The sequence below is a fragment of the Rhinoderma darwinii genome (genome assembly GCF_050947455.1).
Source record: "Rhinoderma darwinii isolate aRhiDar2 chromosome 3 unlocalized genomic scaffold, aRhiDar2.hap1 SUPER_3_unloc_3, whole genome shotgun sequence".
Classification (NCBI taxonomy): domain Eukaryota; kingdom Metazoa; phylum Chordata; class Amphibia; order Anura; family Rhinodermatidae; genus Rhinoderma; species Rhinoderma darwinii.
Window position 1 is genome coordinate 1,124,365 of NW_027461746.1, and position 17,225 is coordinate 1,141,589.

General features: G+C 46.6%; 1 protein-coding gene across 2 annotated transcripts in view; it reads left to right on the forward strand.

The window, feature by feature from the left end:
- The window catches only part of LOC142683497 (phospholipid scramblase 3-like), a 67,240-nt gene extending 51,827 nt beyond the window's left edge, over nucleotides 1-15,413 (forward strand). For both annotated transcript variants that reach the window (XM_075847372.1, XM_075847371.1), the window contains 5 exons: nucleotides 6,331-6,358; nucleotides 10,105-10,289; nucleotides 13,546-13,707; nucleotides 13,860-14,021; nucleotides 15,059-15,413. In XM_075847372.1, the coding sequence (XP_075703487.1) occupies nucleotides 6,331-6,358; nucleotides 10,105-10,289; nucleotides 13,546-13,707; nucleotides 13,860-14,021; nucleotides 15,059-15,103 (582 nt within the window). In that variant the 3' untranslated portion in view covers nucleotides 15,104-15,413. The remainder of the gene's footprint in view (nucleotides 1-6,330; nucleotides 6,359-10,104; nucleotides 10,290-13,545; nucleotides 13,708-13,859; nucleotides 14,022-15,058) is intronic.
- The last annotated feature ends 1,812 nt before the right edge of the window (nucleotides 15,414-17,225 follow it).

Consider the following 17,225-nt stretch of genomic DNA (forward strand, 5'->3'; position numbering starts at 1 on the left):
GGAGGTGATGAGGATGGTTGTAGTGTTGGTGATAGAGGTGTTGGGGAGGTGATGATGGTTGTAGTGTTGATGATAGAGGTGTTGGGGAGGTGATGATGATGGTTGTAGTGTTGGTGATAGAGGTGTTTGGGAGGTTGTGATGATGATGATGGTTGTAGTGTTGGTGATAGAGGTGTTGGGAAGGTGATGATGATGGTTGTAGTGTTGATGATAGAGGTGTTGGGAAGGTGATGATGATGGTTGTAGTGTTGATGATAGAGGTGTTGCGAAGGTGATGATGATGGTTGTAGTGTTGATGATAGAGGTGTTGGGAAGGTGATGATGATGGTTGTAGTGTTGATGATAGAGGTGTTGGGGAGCTGATGATGATGGTTGTAGTGTAGATGATAAAGGTGTTGGGGAGGTGATGATGGTTGTAGTGTTGGTGATAGAGGTGTTGGGGAGGTTGTGATGATGTTGGTTGTAGTGTTGGTGAGAGAGGTGTTGGGGAGGTGATGATGGTTGTAGTGTTGGTGATAGAGGTGTTGGGGAGGTGATGATGATGATGATTGTAGTGTTGGGGAGGTGATAATGATGGTTGAAGTGTTGATGATAGAGGTTTTGGGGAGGTGATGATGATGGTTGTAGTGCTGGTGATAGAGGTGTTGGGGAGGTGATAATGGTTGTAGTGTTGGTGATAGAGGTGTTGGGGAGGTGATGAGGATGGTGATAGAGTTGTTGAGGCGGTGATGATGATGGTTGTAGTGTTGATGATAGAGGTGTTGGGGAGGTGATGATGATGGTTGTAGTGTTGGTGATAGAGGTGTTGGGGAGGTGATGATCGTTGTAGTGTTGATGATAGAGGTGTTGGGGAGGTGATGATGATGATTGTAGTGTTGATGATAGAGGTGTTGGGGAGGTGATGATGATGGTTGTAGTGTTGATGATAGAGGTGTTGGGGAGGTGATGATGGTTGTAGTGCTGGTGATAGAGGTGTTTCAGGAGGTGATGATGGTTGTAGTGTTGGTGATAGAGGTGTTGGGGAGGTGATGATGATGATGATTGTAGTGTTGGGGAGGTGATAATGATGGTTGAAGTGTTGATGATAGAGGTTTTGGGGAGGTGATGATGATGGTTGTAGTGCTGGTGATAGAGGTGTTGGGGAGGTGATAATGGTTGTAGTGTTGGTGATAGAGGTGTTGGGGAGGTGATGATGATGGTGATAGAGTTGTTGAGGCGGTGATGATGATGGTTGTAGTGTTGATGATAGAGGTGTTGGGGAGGTGATGATGATGGTTGTAGTGTTGGTGATAGAGGTGTTGGGGAGGTGATGATCGTTGTAGTGTTGATGATAGAGGTGTTGGGGAGGTGATGATGATGATTGTAGTGTTGATGATAGAGGTGTTGGGGAGGTGATGATGATGGTTGTAGTGTTGATGATAGAGGTGTTGGGAAGGTGATGGTGATGGTTGTAGTGTCTGTGATAGAGGTGTTGGGGAGGTGATGATGATGGTTGTAGTGTTGGTGATAGAATTGTTGAGGTGGTGGTGATGATGATGGTTGTAGTGTTGGTGATAGAGGTGTTGGGGAGGTGATGATGATGGTTGTAGTGTTGATGATAGAGGTGTTGGGAAGGTGATGATGATGGTTGTAGTGTTGATGATAGAGGTGTTGGGAAGGTGATGATGATGGTTGTAGTGTTGATGATAGAGGTGTTGGGGAGGTGATGATGATGGTTGTAGTGTTGGTTATGGAGGTGTTGGGGAGATGATGATGGTTGTAGTGTTGATGATAGAGGTGTTGGGAAGGTGATGATGATGGTTGTAGTGTTGGTGATAGAGGTGTTGGGGAGGTGATGATGGTTGTAGTGTTGATGATAGAGGTGTTGGGGAGGTGATGATGATGGTTGTAGTGTTGATGATGGAGGTGTTGCGAAGGTGATGATGGTTGTAGTGTTGATGATAGAGGTGTTGGGAAGGTGATGATGATGGTTGTAGTGTTAATTATAGAGGTGTTGGAGAGGTGATGATGATGGTTGTAGTGTTGGTGATAGAGGTGTTGGGGAGGTGATGGTGGTTGTAGAGTTGATGATAGAGGTGTTGGGGAGGTGATGATGATGGTTGTAGTGTTGGTGATAGAGGTGTTGGGGAGGTGATGATGGTTGTAGTGTTGATGATAGAGGTGTTGGGGAGGTGATGAGGATGGTTGTAGTGTTGGTGATAGAGGTGTTGGGGAGGTGATGATGGTTGTAGTGTTGATGATAGAGGTGTTGAGAAGGTGATGATGATGGTTGTAGTGTTAATTATAGAGGTGTTGGGGAGGTGATGATGATGGTTGTAGTGTTGGTTATGGAGGTGTTGGGGAGATGATGATGGTTGTAGTGTTGATGATAGAGGTGTTGGGAAGGTGATGATGATGGTTGTAGTGTTGGGGATAGAGGTGTTGGGGAGGTGATGATGGTTGTAGTGTTGGTGATAGAGGTGTTGGGGAGGTGATGATGGTTGTAGTGTTGATGATAGAGGTGTTGGGGAGGTGATGATGATGGTTGTAGTGTTTATGATGGAGGTGTTGCAAAGGTGATGATGGTTGTAGTGTTTTTATGATAGAGGTGTTGGGAAGGTGATGATGATGGTTGTAGTGTTAATTATAGAGGTGTTGGAGAGGTGATGATGATGGATGTAGTGTTGGTGATAGAGGTGTTGGGGAGGTTGTGATGATGATGGTTGTAGTGTTGGTGAGAGAGGTGTTGGGGAGGTGATGATGGTTGTAGTGTTGGTGATAGAGGTGTTGGGGAGGTGATGATGATGATTGTAATGTTGATGATGGAGGTGTTGGGAAGGTGATGATGGTTGTAGTGTTGGTGATAGAGGTGTTGGGGAGGTGATGAGGATGTTGTAGTGTTGGTGATAGAGGTGTTGGGGAGGTGATGATGGTTGTAGAGTTGATGATAGAGGTGTTGGGGAGGTGATGATGATGGTTGTAGTGTTGATGATAGAGGTGTTGGGGAGGTGATGAGGATGGTTGTAGTGTTGGTGATAGAGGTGTTGGGGAGGTGATGATGGTTGTAGTGTTGGTGATAGAGGTGTTGGGGAGGTGATGATGATGGTTGTAGTGTTGGTGATAGAGGTGTTGGGGAGGTGATGATGGTTGTAGTGTTGGTGATAGAGGTGTTGGGGAGGTGATGATGATGGTTGTAGTGTTGGTGATAGAGGTGTTGGGGAGGTGGTGATGATGGTTGTAGTGTTGGTGATAGAGGTGTTGGGGAGGTGATGATGGTTGTAGTGTTGGTGATAGAGGTGTTGGGGAGGTGATGATGGTTGTAGTGTTGATGATAGAGGTGTTGGGGAGGTGATGATGATGGTTGTATTGTTGGTGATAGAGGTGTTGGGAAGGTGATGATGATGGTTGTAGTGTTAATGATAGAGGTGTTGGAGAGGTGATGATGATGGTTGTAGTGTTGATGATAGAGGTGTTGGGAAGGTGATGATGATGGTTGTAGTGTTGGAGATTGAGGTGTTGGGGAGGTGATGATGATGGTTGTAGTGTTGGTTATGGAGGTGTTGGTGGAGATGATGATGGTTGTAGTGTTGATGATAGAGGTGTTGGGAAGGTGATGATGATGGTTGTAGTGTTGGTGAGAGAGGTGTTGGGGAGGTGATGATGGTTGTAGTGTTGGTGATAGAGGTGTTGGGGAGGTGATGATGATGATTGTAATGTGATGATGGAGGTGTTGGGAAGGTGATGATGGTTGTAGTGTTGGTGATAGAGGTGTTGGGGAGGTGATGAGGATGCTTGTAGTGTTGGTGATAGAGGTGTTGGGGAGGTGATGATGGTTGTAGAGTTGATGATAGAGGTGTTGGGGAGGTGATGATGATGGTTGTAGTGTTGATGATAGAGGTGTTGGGGAGGTGATAAGGATGGTTGTAGTGTTGGTGATAGAGCTGTTGGGAAGGTGATGATGATGGTTGTAGTGTTGGAGATAGAGGTGTTGGGGAGGTGATGAGGATGGTTGTAGTGTTGGTTATGGAGGTGTTGGGGAGATGATGATGGTTGTAGTGTTGATGATAGAGGTGTTGGGAAGGTGATGATGATGGTTGTAGTGTTGGGGATAGAGGTGTTGGGGAGGTGATGATGGTTGTAGTGTTGGTGATAGAGGTGTTGGGGAGGTGATGATGGTTGTAGTGTTGATGATAGAGGTGTTGGGAGGTGATGATAATGGTTGTAGTGTTGATGATAGAGGTGTTGCGAAGGCTGATGATGATGGTTGTAGTGTTGATGATAGAGGTGTTGGGAAGGTGATGATGATGGTTGTAGTGTTGATGATAGAGGTGTTGGGGAGCTGATGATGATGGTTGTAGTGTTGATGATAAAGTGTTGGGGAGGTGATGATGGTTGTAGTGTTGGTGATAGAGGTGTTGGGGAGGTGATGATGATGGTTGTAGTGTTGGTGATAGAGGTGTTGGGGAGGTGATGATGATGGTTGTAGTGTTGGTGAGAGAGGTGTTGGGGAGGTGATGATGATGGTTGTAGTGTTGGTGATAGAGGTGTTGGGGAGGTGATGATGATGGTTGTAGTGTTGGTGAGAGAGGTGTTGGGGAGGTGATGATGGTTGTAGTGTTGGTGATAGAGTTGTTGAGGCGGTGGTGATGATGATGGTTGTAGTGTTGGTGATAGAGGTGTTGGGGAGGTGATGATGATGGTTGTAGTGTTGATGATAGAGGTGTTGGGAAGGTGATGATGGTTGTAGTGTTGATGATAGAGGTGTTGGGAAGGTGATGATGATGGTTGTAGTGTTAATGATAGAGGTGTTGGAGAGGTGATGATGATGGTTGTAGTGTTGGTGATAGAGGTGTTGGGGAGGTTGTGATGATGATGGTTGTAATGTTGGTGATAGAGGTGTTGGAGAGGTGATGATGATGGTTGTAGTGTTGGTGATAGAGGTGTTGGGAAGGTGATGATGGTTGTAGTGTTGGTGTTAGAGGTGTTGGGGAGGTGATGATGATGGTTGTAGTGTTGGTGATAGAGGTGTTGGAGAGGTGATGATGATGGTTGTAGTGTTGGTGATAGAGGTGTTGGGAAGGTGATGATGATGGTTGTAGTGTTGGTGAGAGAGGTGTTGGGGATGTGATGATAATGGTTGTAGTGTTGGTGATAGAGGTGTTGGGGAGGTGATGATGGTTGTAGTGTTGGTTATTGAGGTGTTGGGGAGGTGATGATGATGGTTGTAGTGTTGATGATAGAGGTGTTGGGAAGGTGATGATGATGGTTGTAGTGTTGGTGATAGAGGTGTTGGGAAGGTGATGATGATGGTTGTAGTGTTGATGATAGAGGTGTTGGGAAGGTGATGATGATGGTTGTAGTGTTGATGATAGAGGTGTTGGGAAGGTGATGATGATGGTTGTAGTGTTAATGATAGATGTGTTGGAGAGGTGATGATGATGGTTGTAGTGTTGGTGATAGAGGTGTTGGGGAGTTTGTGATGATGATGGTTGTAGTGTTGGTGAGAGAGGTGTTGGGAAGGTGATGATGATGGTTGTAATGTTGGTGATAGAGGTCTTGGGAAGGTGATGATGATGGTTGTAATGTTGATGATAGAGGTGTTGGGAAGGTGATGATGATGGTTGTAGTGTTGATGATAGAGGTGTTGGGAAGGTGATGATGATGGTTGTAGTGTTAATGATAGAGGTGTTGGAGAGGTGATGATGATGGTTGTAGTGTTGGTGATAGAGGTGTTGGGGAGGTTGTGATGATGATGGTTGTTGTGTTGGTGAGAGAGTTGTTGGGGAGGTGATGATAATGGTTATAGTGTTGGTGATAGAGGTGTTGGGGAGGTGATGATGATGGTTGTAGTGTTAATGATAGAGGTGTTGGAGAGGTGATGATGATGGTTGTAGTGTTGGTGATAGAGGTGTTGGGGAGGTTGTGATGATGATGGTTGTAGTGTTGGTGAGAGAGGTGTTGGGGAGGTGATGATGATGGTTGTAGTGTTGGTGATAGAGGTGTTGGGGAGGTGATGATGATGATGGTTGTAGTGTTGATGATAGAGGTTTGGGGAGGGGATGATGATGATGGTTGTAGTGTTGGTGATAGAGGTGTTGGGGAGGTGATGATGATGATGGTTGTAGTGTTGATGTTAGAGGTGTTGGGGAGGTGATGATGATGATGGTTGTAGTATTGGGTCAGATAATGATAATGTGAAGATATTAGAGATAATTGTACATTAGTAATCTTCTTGATGAATGATGCTGGAGATGTAATGATGAGAAGAGACCAGTAGTGGTTGTGATGGTGATGATGATAATGATGATAGTGGTGGACTTTACAGTAATATATTTCTCTGCTTTGTTTCAGATTAATCAGTTCTACATTCATCAAAAGTGTAAGTGTCTTCCCCCAGTGTTCACTACTGGAATATGTGTGTGTAAGGGAGAGGGGTGTCTAGAGAGCAGTTATGTCACTGGTATCACATGACTGGCAAGTCCTAAGTAACACGTTTGATGGTCAGTGGTGGTGAGACACGCCTGGTTATGATGGTCAGTGGTGGTGAGACTCGCCTGGTTATGATGGTCAATGGTGGTGAGACACGCCTGATTATGATGGTCAGTGGTGATGAGATAATCCTGGTTATGATGGTCAGTAGTGGCGAGACTCACCTGGTTATGATGGTCAGTGGTGGTGAGACTCACCTGGTTATGATGGTCAGTGGTGATGAGACTCGCCTGGTTATGATGGTCAGTGGTGGTGAGACTCGCCTGGTTATGATGGTCAGTGGTGATGAGACAATCCTGGTTATGATGGTCAGTGGTGTGACACACACCTGGTTATGATGGTCAGTGGTGGTGAGACTCGCCTGGTTATGTTGGTCAGTGGTGGTGAGACTCATCTGGTTATGATAGTCAGTGGTGGTGAGACACGCCTGGTTATGATGGTCAGTGATGGTGAGACACGACTGGTTATGATGGTCAGTGGTTGTGAGACTCACCTGATTATGATGGTCAGTGGTGGTGAGACTCGCCTGGTTATGATGGTCAGTGGTGGTGAGACACGCCTGGTTATGATGGTCAGTGGTGATGAGACAATCCTGGTTATGATGGTCAGTAGTGGTGAGACTCGCCTGGTTATGATGGTCAGTGGTGGTGAGACTCACGTGGTTATGATGGTCAGTGGTGATGAGACTCGCCTAGTTATGATGGTCAGTGGTGATGAGACAATCCTGGTTATGATGGTCAGTAGTGGTGAGACTCACCTGGTTATGATGGTCAGTGGTGGTGAGACTCGCCTGGTTATGATTACCAGTGGTGGTGAGACTCGCCTGGTTATGATGGTCAGTGGTGGTGAGACACGCCTGGTTATGATGGTCAGTGATGGTGAGACTCGCCTGGTTATGATGGTCAGTGATGGAGAGACTCGCCTGGTTTTGATGGTCAGTGGTGGTGAGACTCGCCTGGTTATGATGGTCAGTGGTGGTGAACCACGCCTGGTTATGATGGTCAGTGGTGGTGAGACACGCCTGATTATGATGGTCAGTGGTGGTGAGACTCGCCTGGTTATGATAGTCAGTGGTGGTGAGACTCGCCTGGTTATGATGGTCAGTGGTGGTGAGACTCACCTGGTTATGATGGTCAGTGGTGGTGAGACTCGCCTGGTTATGATGGTCAGTGGTGGTGAGACTCGCCTGGTTATGATGGTCAGTGGTGGTGAGACACGCCTGGTTATGATGGTCAGTGATGGTGAGACTCATCTGGTTATGATAGTCAGTGGTGGTGAGACACGCCTGGTTATGATGGTCAGTGATGGTGAGACACGACTGGTTATGATGGTCAGTGGTTGTGAGACTCACCTGGTTATGATGGTCAGTGGTGGTGAGACACGCCTGGTTATGATGGTCAGTGGTGATGAGACTCGCCTGGTTATGATGGTCAGTGGTTGTGAGACTCACCTGGTTATGATGGTCAGTGGTGGTGAGACTCACCTGGTTATGATGGTCAGTGGTGGTGAGACTCGCCTGGTTATGATGGTCAGTGGTGATGAGACTCGCCTAGTTATGATGGTCAGTGGTGATGAGACAATCCTGGTTATGATGGTCAGTAGTGGTGAGACTCACCTGGTTATGATGGTCAGTGGTGGTGAGACTCGCCTGGTTATGATTATCAGTGGTGGTGAGACTCGCCTGGTTATGATGGTCAGTGGTGTGACACACGCCTGGTTATGATGGTCAGTGGTGATGAGACTCGCCTGGTTATGATGGTCAGTGGTGGTGAGACTCGCCTGGTTATGATTATCAGTGGTGGTGAGACTCGCCTGGTTATGATGGTCAGTGGTGTGACACACGCCTGGTTATGATGGTCAGTGGTGATGAGACTCGCCTGGTTATGATGGTCAGTGGTGATGGGACTCGCCTGGTTATGATGGTCAGTGGTGGTGAGACACGCCTGGTTATGATAGTCAGTGGTGGTGAGACACGCCTGGTTATGATGGTCAGTGATGGTGAGACTCGCCTGGTTATGATGGTCAGTGGTGGTGAGACTCACCTGGTTATGATGGTCAGTGGTGGTGAGACATGCCTGGTTATGATGGTCAGTGGTGGTGAGACACGCCTGGTTATGATGGTCAGTGATGGTGAGACTCGCCTGGTTATGATGGTCAGTGGTGGTGAGACTCACCTGGTTATGATGGTCAGTGGTGGTGAGACATGCCTGGTTATGATAGTCAGTGGTGGTAAACCACGCCTGGTTATGATGGTCAGTGGTGGTGAGACACGCCTGGTTATGATGTCCAGTGATGGTGAGACTCATCTGGTTATGATGGTCAGTGATGGTGAGACTCATCTGGTTATGATAGTCAGTGGTGGTGAGACATGCCTGGTTATGATGGTCAGTGGTGGTGAGACACTCCTGGTTATGATGGTCAGTGGTGGTGAGACACTCCTGGTTATGATGGTCAGTGATGGTGAGACTCATCTGGTTATGATGGTCAGTGGTGGTGAGACTCGCCTGGTTATGATGGTCAGTGGTGGTGAGACACTCCTGGTTATGATGATCAGTGGTGGTGAGACACGCCTGGTTATGATGGTCAGTGATGGTGAGACTCACCTGGTTATGATGGTCAGTGATGGTGAGACTCACCTGGTTATGATGGTCAGTGGTGGTGAGACATGCCTAGTTATGATGGTCAATGGTGTGACACACGCCTGGTTATGATGGTCAGTGGTGGTGAGACTCACCTGGTTATGATGGTCAGTGGTGGTGAGACACGCCTGGTTATGATGGTCAGTGGTGGTGAGACACGCCTGGTTATGATGGTCAGTGGTGGTGAGACTCGCCTGGTTATGATGGTCAGTGGTGGTGAGACACGCCTGGTTATGATGGTCAGTGGTGATGAGACTCGCCTGGTTATGATGGTCAGTGGTGGTGAGACACGCCTGGTTATAATGGTCACTTGTTGCTTCATATCAGTGATGGAGATGTCTTATTATGGATGACTCCAGTGAGTGGTGAGGACAAGATAATGGTTCCCAATTTACCTGTAGATGATCCTAAAAGATATAATGAATCAGTGTAATTCTAAGATAAAATGAAGCCCAACAGTGAAGGTGTCTGCATAGTGTAGAGCTGACACATAGCAGAGCTGACACATAGCAGAGCTGTATTCACAGTAGGTGCTACTCTGGATTGACATTCTAGTCTATACTGCAGATCTCCCCATAGACTAAATATTGTAGATCACCCTGATAATCGGGGGCTGAACATTATGGATACCACTGATGTCAAGAGACTGGACAATGCAATGTGTCTTCAGGGAGAGGACCTTGTAGGAAGCCATGGGCGTCGGATGAACTCCAAACCACAACTCAGGACATTCTAGGAGTTATAATTTCACAACAGATGTAGAACCATAGGTTTTAGACCCCTGTAAGTGGTCCATCTCCATCTGCTAGTAGCCTTTGTATGTAACATTGTGTCCATTCTATTTTATAGGCTTACATTTGGTGTTCGAGTTCATGCCCGTGTCAGAGCCTCAAGTGACTCTATGGGTGTACTATTGAGGGGTGTGTGTGTGTGTGGGGGGGGGGGGGGATAAATCTATGCATGGGTTGGCGCATTTACATACTGTCTATCATTTCAGGGAACAGCATGTTTCAGAATTACTGCTCCTACGATTTATTTGGACCTAACGGACTCCTTTTATACCAAGCCATTGAGCAACGTGAATGCTGTGGACCTAGGCTGGATGTCCGAGTCCAGAACACACAAGGCTACAATGTTCTCAACCTTTACATACCTTCTAACTTCTGCAGCTGGGAGACAACAGTAAGTCACAAATCTACAACCTACAACCCCGAAGATGGAATAGACTAAACACAGGGCTTGATAAATGGTACAACATTAAGCCTTGGTCTGCAATACAATAAAGGGAAAATCCAATGATCACTGAAGTCTACATTTAGTCTACATTAGTCCTTGGTCTCAGATTAGTGTGATATAAGCTCTAGGTCTAAGGATCAGTGTAACATGAAGTCAAGGTTAAAGAACTAGTTTTCTATGAAATCCTGGTCTTAGGTTTGATTTTTGATTCAGATGTGAAGTTTAGGTTTAAGAATCGATGAGATATGAAGTTTAGATCTTAGGTTCGGTGAGATATAAAGTTTAGGTCAAAGGTTCGGTGAAATATGTAGTCTTGATCTTAAGTTGAGTGAGATATGAAGTCTAGGTCTTATGATTTGTGTGAGATGAAGTCTAGGTCTTAGGTTCAGTAAGATATGAAGTCTAGGACTTATGATTTGTGTAATATGAAGTCTAGGTCTTAGGATTTGTGTAAAATGAAGTCTAGGTCTTAGGATCAGTGTGAGATGAAGTCTAGGTCTTAGGTTCAGTGTGATATAAAGTCTTGGTCTCAGGTTCGGTGTGATATGACTGCTAGGTCTTATGTTCGGTGTCTTATGATCATACCAACGAAAAAATAGAGCTTGTAGTCAGAAAATATAAGAATATACAAATTTTATTATACAAAAATAACACACATTTAAAAACACATAATAATGAAGACTCTAGTACTAACGCTGTGGTACATAGTTAAGCACGGAGACATACTAGATGTAGCGGTATAATGGCATAGAGTGCAGACTATATACACTGCCCATATAAATGCTACAATGTCACATCCAAGTGGATTGTGTATTGATGACCCACATTGTCCTCGTAGTATTATAAATTTGAAGGCTAATGCCAAATATAGAGGAGGATCCCAGGGGAACTAAACGCTTTTTATAGTGAGCAATATAGAGATGCAATCTTACCCATTTTAGAAAGAGTGAAGGTTGTCTATGCACATCCGTGCAGAATCGACCACAGAGAACCCCAACGCGCGTTTCGCTGTTGCTTCCTCAGGGGGTACATAAAACCCAACATGTGTGTGGTCCCTATATAGTGTATGTGTGTGTCTTAATTGAGTTCACGTCATCGCCGAGACAGGGAGCGGCGCTTGCCCGCTGACGCGACCGGAAGCGAGGCAGTCCCCACATCCGGCCCCACATGCTGGAGCGCATATCCGGAGTCCCGACGCGTAACGGGAACTCCGGACATGCGCAGTGCATGTATTGGAGCCGGAGGGGGCCAGGCATCGCCGCAAGCCGAAGCAGCACGCAAGCGCACATCATCTAGGGGGTGAGTGGACTCAAATGTAAAAAGATCAAAGTCCCAGACATAATGTATAATCATGTCCATTATTTTTGGTAGTTCTGTCTGTAATTTGATGTGACCCTAAACCCGGATAAATTATATAAAATATACATCATCAATTACTAAAAATGATAATATATAAGGATACACAAACAATAGAACAATATAAATAAATAATAATAATGTAAATTATATATCCAGAGAAGATATATATATTTAGCATAATATAAATAAATAATAATAAATAAAATAAGTGTATAATAAGTGAAAAATAATTATGATATGGCAGCGCACATACACAGTATTGCGTTGACATAAGTTGAGTGAATGAAAAACATATAATGTGATGCCCCTAATAATGCCAGAATTAATAACAATATTAGAAAGATTTATTATTTATAATTATGGAGTAGTCGATCTGATAAATTATGGGGGGAAGTTGGTTTCTTAAACTTTACCCAGCCTGTAACAAATATGCGATTAGAGTCTATTTATCTGTCGGTGTCTTATGATGTCTAGGTCTTAGGTTTGGTGTGTTCTGAAGTCTAGATCTTAGGTTCGGTGTGATATGAAGTCTAGGTCTTAGGATCGGTGTGATATGAGGTCTAGATCTCCGGTTCGGTGTGATATGAACTCTTGGTCTTAGGATTTGTGTAAAATGAAGTCTAGATCTTAGGTTCGGTGTGATATGAAGTCTAGGTCTTTGGTTCGGTGTGTTCTGAAGTCTAGATCTTAGGTTCGGTGTGATATGAAGTCTAGGTCTTAGGTTCAGTGTGATATGACTTCTAGGTCTTCGGTTCGGTGTGAGATAAAGTATAGGTTTTGGGTTCGGTGTGATATGAAGTCTAGGTCTCAGGTTCGGTGTGTTATGATTTCTATGTCTTAGGTTCGGTGTGATATATAGTCTTGGTCTTAGGATCGGTGTGAGATGAAGTCTAGGTCTTAGGTTCGGTGTGATATGTAGTCCTGGTCTTAGGATCGGTGTAAGATTAAGTCTGGGTCTTAGGATCGGTGTGAGATGAAGTCTAGGTCTTAGGTTCGTTGTGATATGTAGTCTTCGTCTTAGGATCAGTGTGATATGAAGTCTAGGTCTTCGGTTCGGTGTGATATGAAGTCTAGGTCTTAGGTTCGGTGTGATATAAAGTCTAGGTCTTCGGTTTGGTGTGATATGTAGTCTAGGTCTTAGGTTCGTGTGATATGAAGTCTAGGTCTTAGGTTCGGTGTGATATGTAGTCTTCGTCTTAGGATCAGTGTGATATGAAGTCTAGGTCTTAGGTTCGGTGTGATATAAAGTCTAGGTCTTAGGTTCGGTGTGATATGAAGTCTAGGTCTTAGGTTCGGTGTGATATAAAGTCTAGGTCTTAGGTTCGGTGTGATATGAAGTCTAGGTCTTAGGTTCGGTGTGATATAAAGTCTAGGTCTTCGGTTCGGTGTGATATGAAGTCTAGGTCTTCGGTTCGGTGTGATATGACTTCTAGGTCTTCGGTTCGGTGTGATATAAAGTCTAGGTCTTAGGTTCGGTGTGATATGAAGTCTAGGTCTTCGGTTCGGTGTGATATGTAGTCTAGGTCTTAGGTTCGTGTGAGATGAAGTCTAGGTCTTTGGTTCGGTGTGATATGTAGTCTTCGTCTTAGGATCAGTGTGATATGAAGTCTAGGTCTTCGGTTCGGTGTGTTAGGAAGTCTAGGTCTTCGGTTCGGTGTGATATGTAGTCTAGGCTTTAGGATTTGTGTGATATGAATTTTAGATCTAGATCATGGGATCGCCAGTATGAAGCAGGAATGAGTAGGGTGAGATTAGGACAGGTCAGCTGTATTCTAGATGTAGAGGTAGAATGTTCTCAGGACAAGTCCACACTATGACCTTCCTCTCGACCACTTGTCCTCAGTTACAGGTCGTTGATGCTGCCGGTCATCTCCTCGGTTACGTGGAACAGAACTGGTCAAGTTTCTCGGCATCTTTTAACATTCTGAACCCGCTTAATGAGATTTGTCTAAAAGTGAAAGGTCCGGGATGGGGAGAAGGTTTCATGTCTGATCAGGACTATCAGGTTAGTAGCCGCCCAGCAGTACCGCCCTGATCAGGGTCTCATGGGGTCTCCAGGATCGGGAAGTACCGTATGCTGGTATTGAATTCATGGGGTTCCTTCGGCCCACCAGAGATAATTCTGTAAAGCCTGATTCCCCGTTTCCTGTGCCGCAGGTGCTGTCAGCTGATAAATCCTTCTCCGTGGGACTCATAACACGCGTGTGGCAGGGGCTGCGCAGGGAAATGTTCTCACGAGAAGATAAGTTTCTGGTACAATTCCCACCGGACCTGGAAGTTTCCATGAAAGCCTTGCTGCTATCCTGCACACTACTAATTGTGAGTATGAGGGGGCAAAAACCCCCTGCCAAGGGAGGGGGAGGGGGTAATACTGGGCCTAGTCATAGTGATGACATATATAGCTCAGTGATGTCACCGCTGCTCTCTAGTGAATGGATAGGCTGTATTCTCAGTGATGTCACCGCTGCTCTCTAGTGACTGGACAGGCTGCATTCTCAGTGATGTCACCGCTGCTCTCTAGTGACTGGATAGACTGTATTATCAGTGATGTCACCGCTGCTCTCTAGTTATTTGATAGTCTGCATTCTCAGTGATGTCACCGCTGCTCTCTAGTGGATGGATAGGCTGTATTATCAGTGATGTCACCGCTGCTCTCTAGTGACTGGACAGGCTGCATTCTCAGTGATGTCACCACTGCTCTCTAGTGACTGGATAGACTGTATTATCAGTGATGTCACCGCTGCTCTCTAGTTATTTGATAGTCTGCATTCTCAGTGATGTCACCGCTGCTCTCTAGTGGATGGATAGGCTGTATTATCAGTGATGTCACCGCTGCTCTCTAGTGATTGGATAGGCTGTATTCTCAGTGATGTCACCGCTGCTCTCTAATTAATGGATAGGCTGTATTATCAGTGATGTCACCGCTGCTCTCTAGTTATTTGATAGTCTGCATTCTCAGTGATGTCACCGCTGCTCTCTAGTGATTGGATAGGCTGTATTATCAGTGATGTCACCGCTGCTCTCTAGTGAATGGATAGGCTGTATTCTCAGTGATGTCACCGCTGCTCTCTAGTGATTGGATAGGCTGCAGTCAGTGATGTCACCGCTGCTCTCTAGTAAATGGATAAGGCTGTATTCTCAGTGATGTCACCGCTGCTCTCTAGTGAATGGATAGGCTGCATTCTCAGTGATGTCACCGCTGCTCTCTAGTGATGTCACCGCTGCTCTCTAGTGAATGAATAGGCGGCATTCTCATGATGTCACCGCTGCTCTCTAGTGAATGGATAGGCGGCATTCTCATGATGTCACCGCTGCTCTCTAGTGAATGGGGTTGAGATGAATCTTTTGTTTTCCAGGATCTCTTAGAGCATGAGCGACAGAGACAGAGACGTTCCAGCTGAGGATCCTGTTCCGCTCCCTGCGCTCCGGATTATTCCTGGTGTCTCCTCGCACAGATCTATGTGGATATTATTCAGACTCGGATCAGCACTCGCCCCCCGGCCTGCGCTCCTGCCCCTCGCCTCCGGATCTGAGACCGTGGTTAATAGTAATGTGACTTGTTATGTGAGCGCCGCTCTGCATTATCCACCCCGACCACTAGGCGGCAGCCTTCTACCCGGGTGTAACACATGTTTAATCTGCAGATTATGACTTTTATGTTTCCCATCAGATGAAAATATTCCCCTAATAAATAATTTATTTTGCACTGTATCCTCCCAGTTACTGTTCTCTGTTTTCAGCCAGAACCTCCGCTGTCGCCTGGAGACATTTCAGATACAAACAAGTACAACTACACCCACAGGGCTCCATCACCCAGAGTCCGCTGGGAGTTATCCTGGAATGTGTGCAGTCCCAGTAATGTCCACTAGGTGGCGCTCCGACATTCCATGGAAATTGCGCTGCAGTGTCTCTATAACTACAACTCCCAGCATGTCCTGACCTTGGTTTGCAGGACAGATATTTATGGCGGATTTCTCAGGATCATATCAGGGGGTCTGAGGGCCGCCTCAGGGGGGGGGGGGGTGGTGTGTGTGTGTGTGTGTCTGTGTGTGTGTGTGTGTGTGTGTGTGTGCCCATTGCCTGCCTTCACACTGCCTGCCCACTTCCTGCCTGCCCCAGCTGAGAGTCACGGGTGGAGGAGGAAACTGACGGATTGAATTCAGATTTGCTGCAGATTATTTTGGGTCTGTCTTCTTGTACTTGGGGGAATCCGTCACCGTCTGCAGGAACTGCGCCGTCCACACATAGGAAACAAATCGACCGCACACGAATCACCCACCCGGACCCCAGACCTACAAATTATCCTAATTGTGAGGTCACCCCCCAAAAACACTCCCACGTCTCGCCCTGGCCGGGTGTAATCTCATGCGCCGGATTTCTGGTGTTTTTGTTGCAGTTTCCACAAAATCAAGAAATGCCACAAATCGGGACTGTGAGGATAAAAGACAAGAACCCGGCGCTGACGTGGGGTGGAAAAGGGGGTAACCAGACCTGGGACCCTACTGCTGAGAACGCGGTCTCCACCCGCTCTACATCTCCTCAGGGCAGGTGATAAATAACAAGCGGAACACGGTGAGGAACCATGTGACTGGTCATGTGACTGAGGAACCTCCACCCCGCGGGAGTCCCCCTGGTTATGTGACTGAGGAACCTCCACCCCGCGGGAGTCCCCCTGGTCATGTGACTGAGGAACCTCCACCCCGCGGGAGTCCCCCTGATCATGTGACTGAGGAACCTCCATCCCGCGGGAGTCCCCCTGATTATGTAACTGAGGAACCTCCACCCCGCGGGAGTCCCCCTGATCATGTGACTGAGGAACCTCCACCCCGCGGGAGTCCCCCTGATCATGTGACTGAGGAACCTCCACCCCGCGGGAGTCCCCCTGATCATGTGACTGAGGAACCGCCACCCCGCGGAAGAGTTCCCCTGATCGTGTGACTGAGAACACCACTCCGCCTGATCATGTGACTGAGGACGCCATGTGACTGAGGACGCCATGGCCTGAGGAAGACGCCGGACCAGCGTTGAAACGCGTAGCTACGATAACTATTAATAAAGGACCTTCTTTTATCGCAATTTCTGGGGGTTCGCTGCACCTCTGGAATCCCCATTTTTTCTTTGTCTGGAAATCATATTTATATTAAAGCGGAGGTGGATTCACCCAGCGGTCGGGGCCGGCAGCCGCTGACATCCTTCGACACTTGGACTGTACAACTAAACGAGGAGAGCGCTTACCCCCCTAACACTCCCCCACGTCTCATCCTACTTCATATACCGCACCATGTGGCGCCTTATGTTCCCTTTTCTCCTTCAGATAAAACAGCAGGAGGGGGCACAGCGGGGGCAATTATGGGAGATAAACATCTTATCTACAGCATTTCACTTCTCGTGCTCCAGAGCTGCTCTTCCTGGGAATGGAACGTTACAACCAGAGTCAGCGGAGTCTTCTGGCCACCCAGTCACCCACCTGCATACAAATACACTGATCAGCCAGAATATAATACCTCTGCCAGGTGAAGTGAA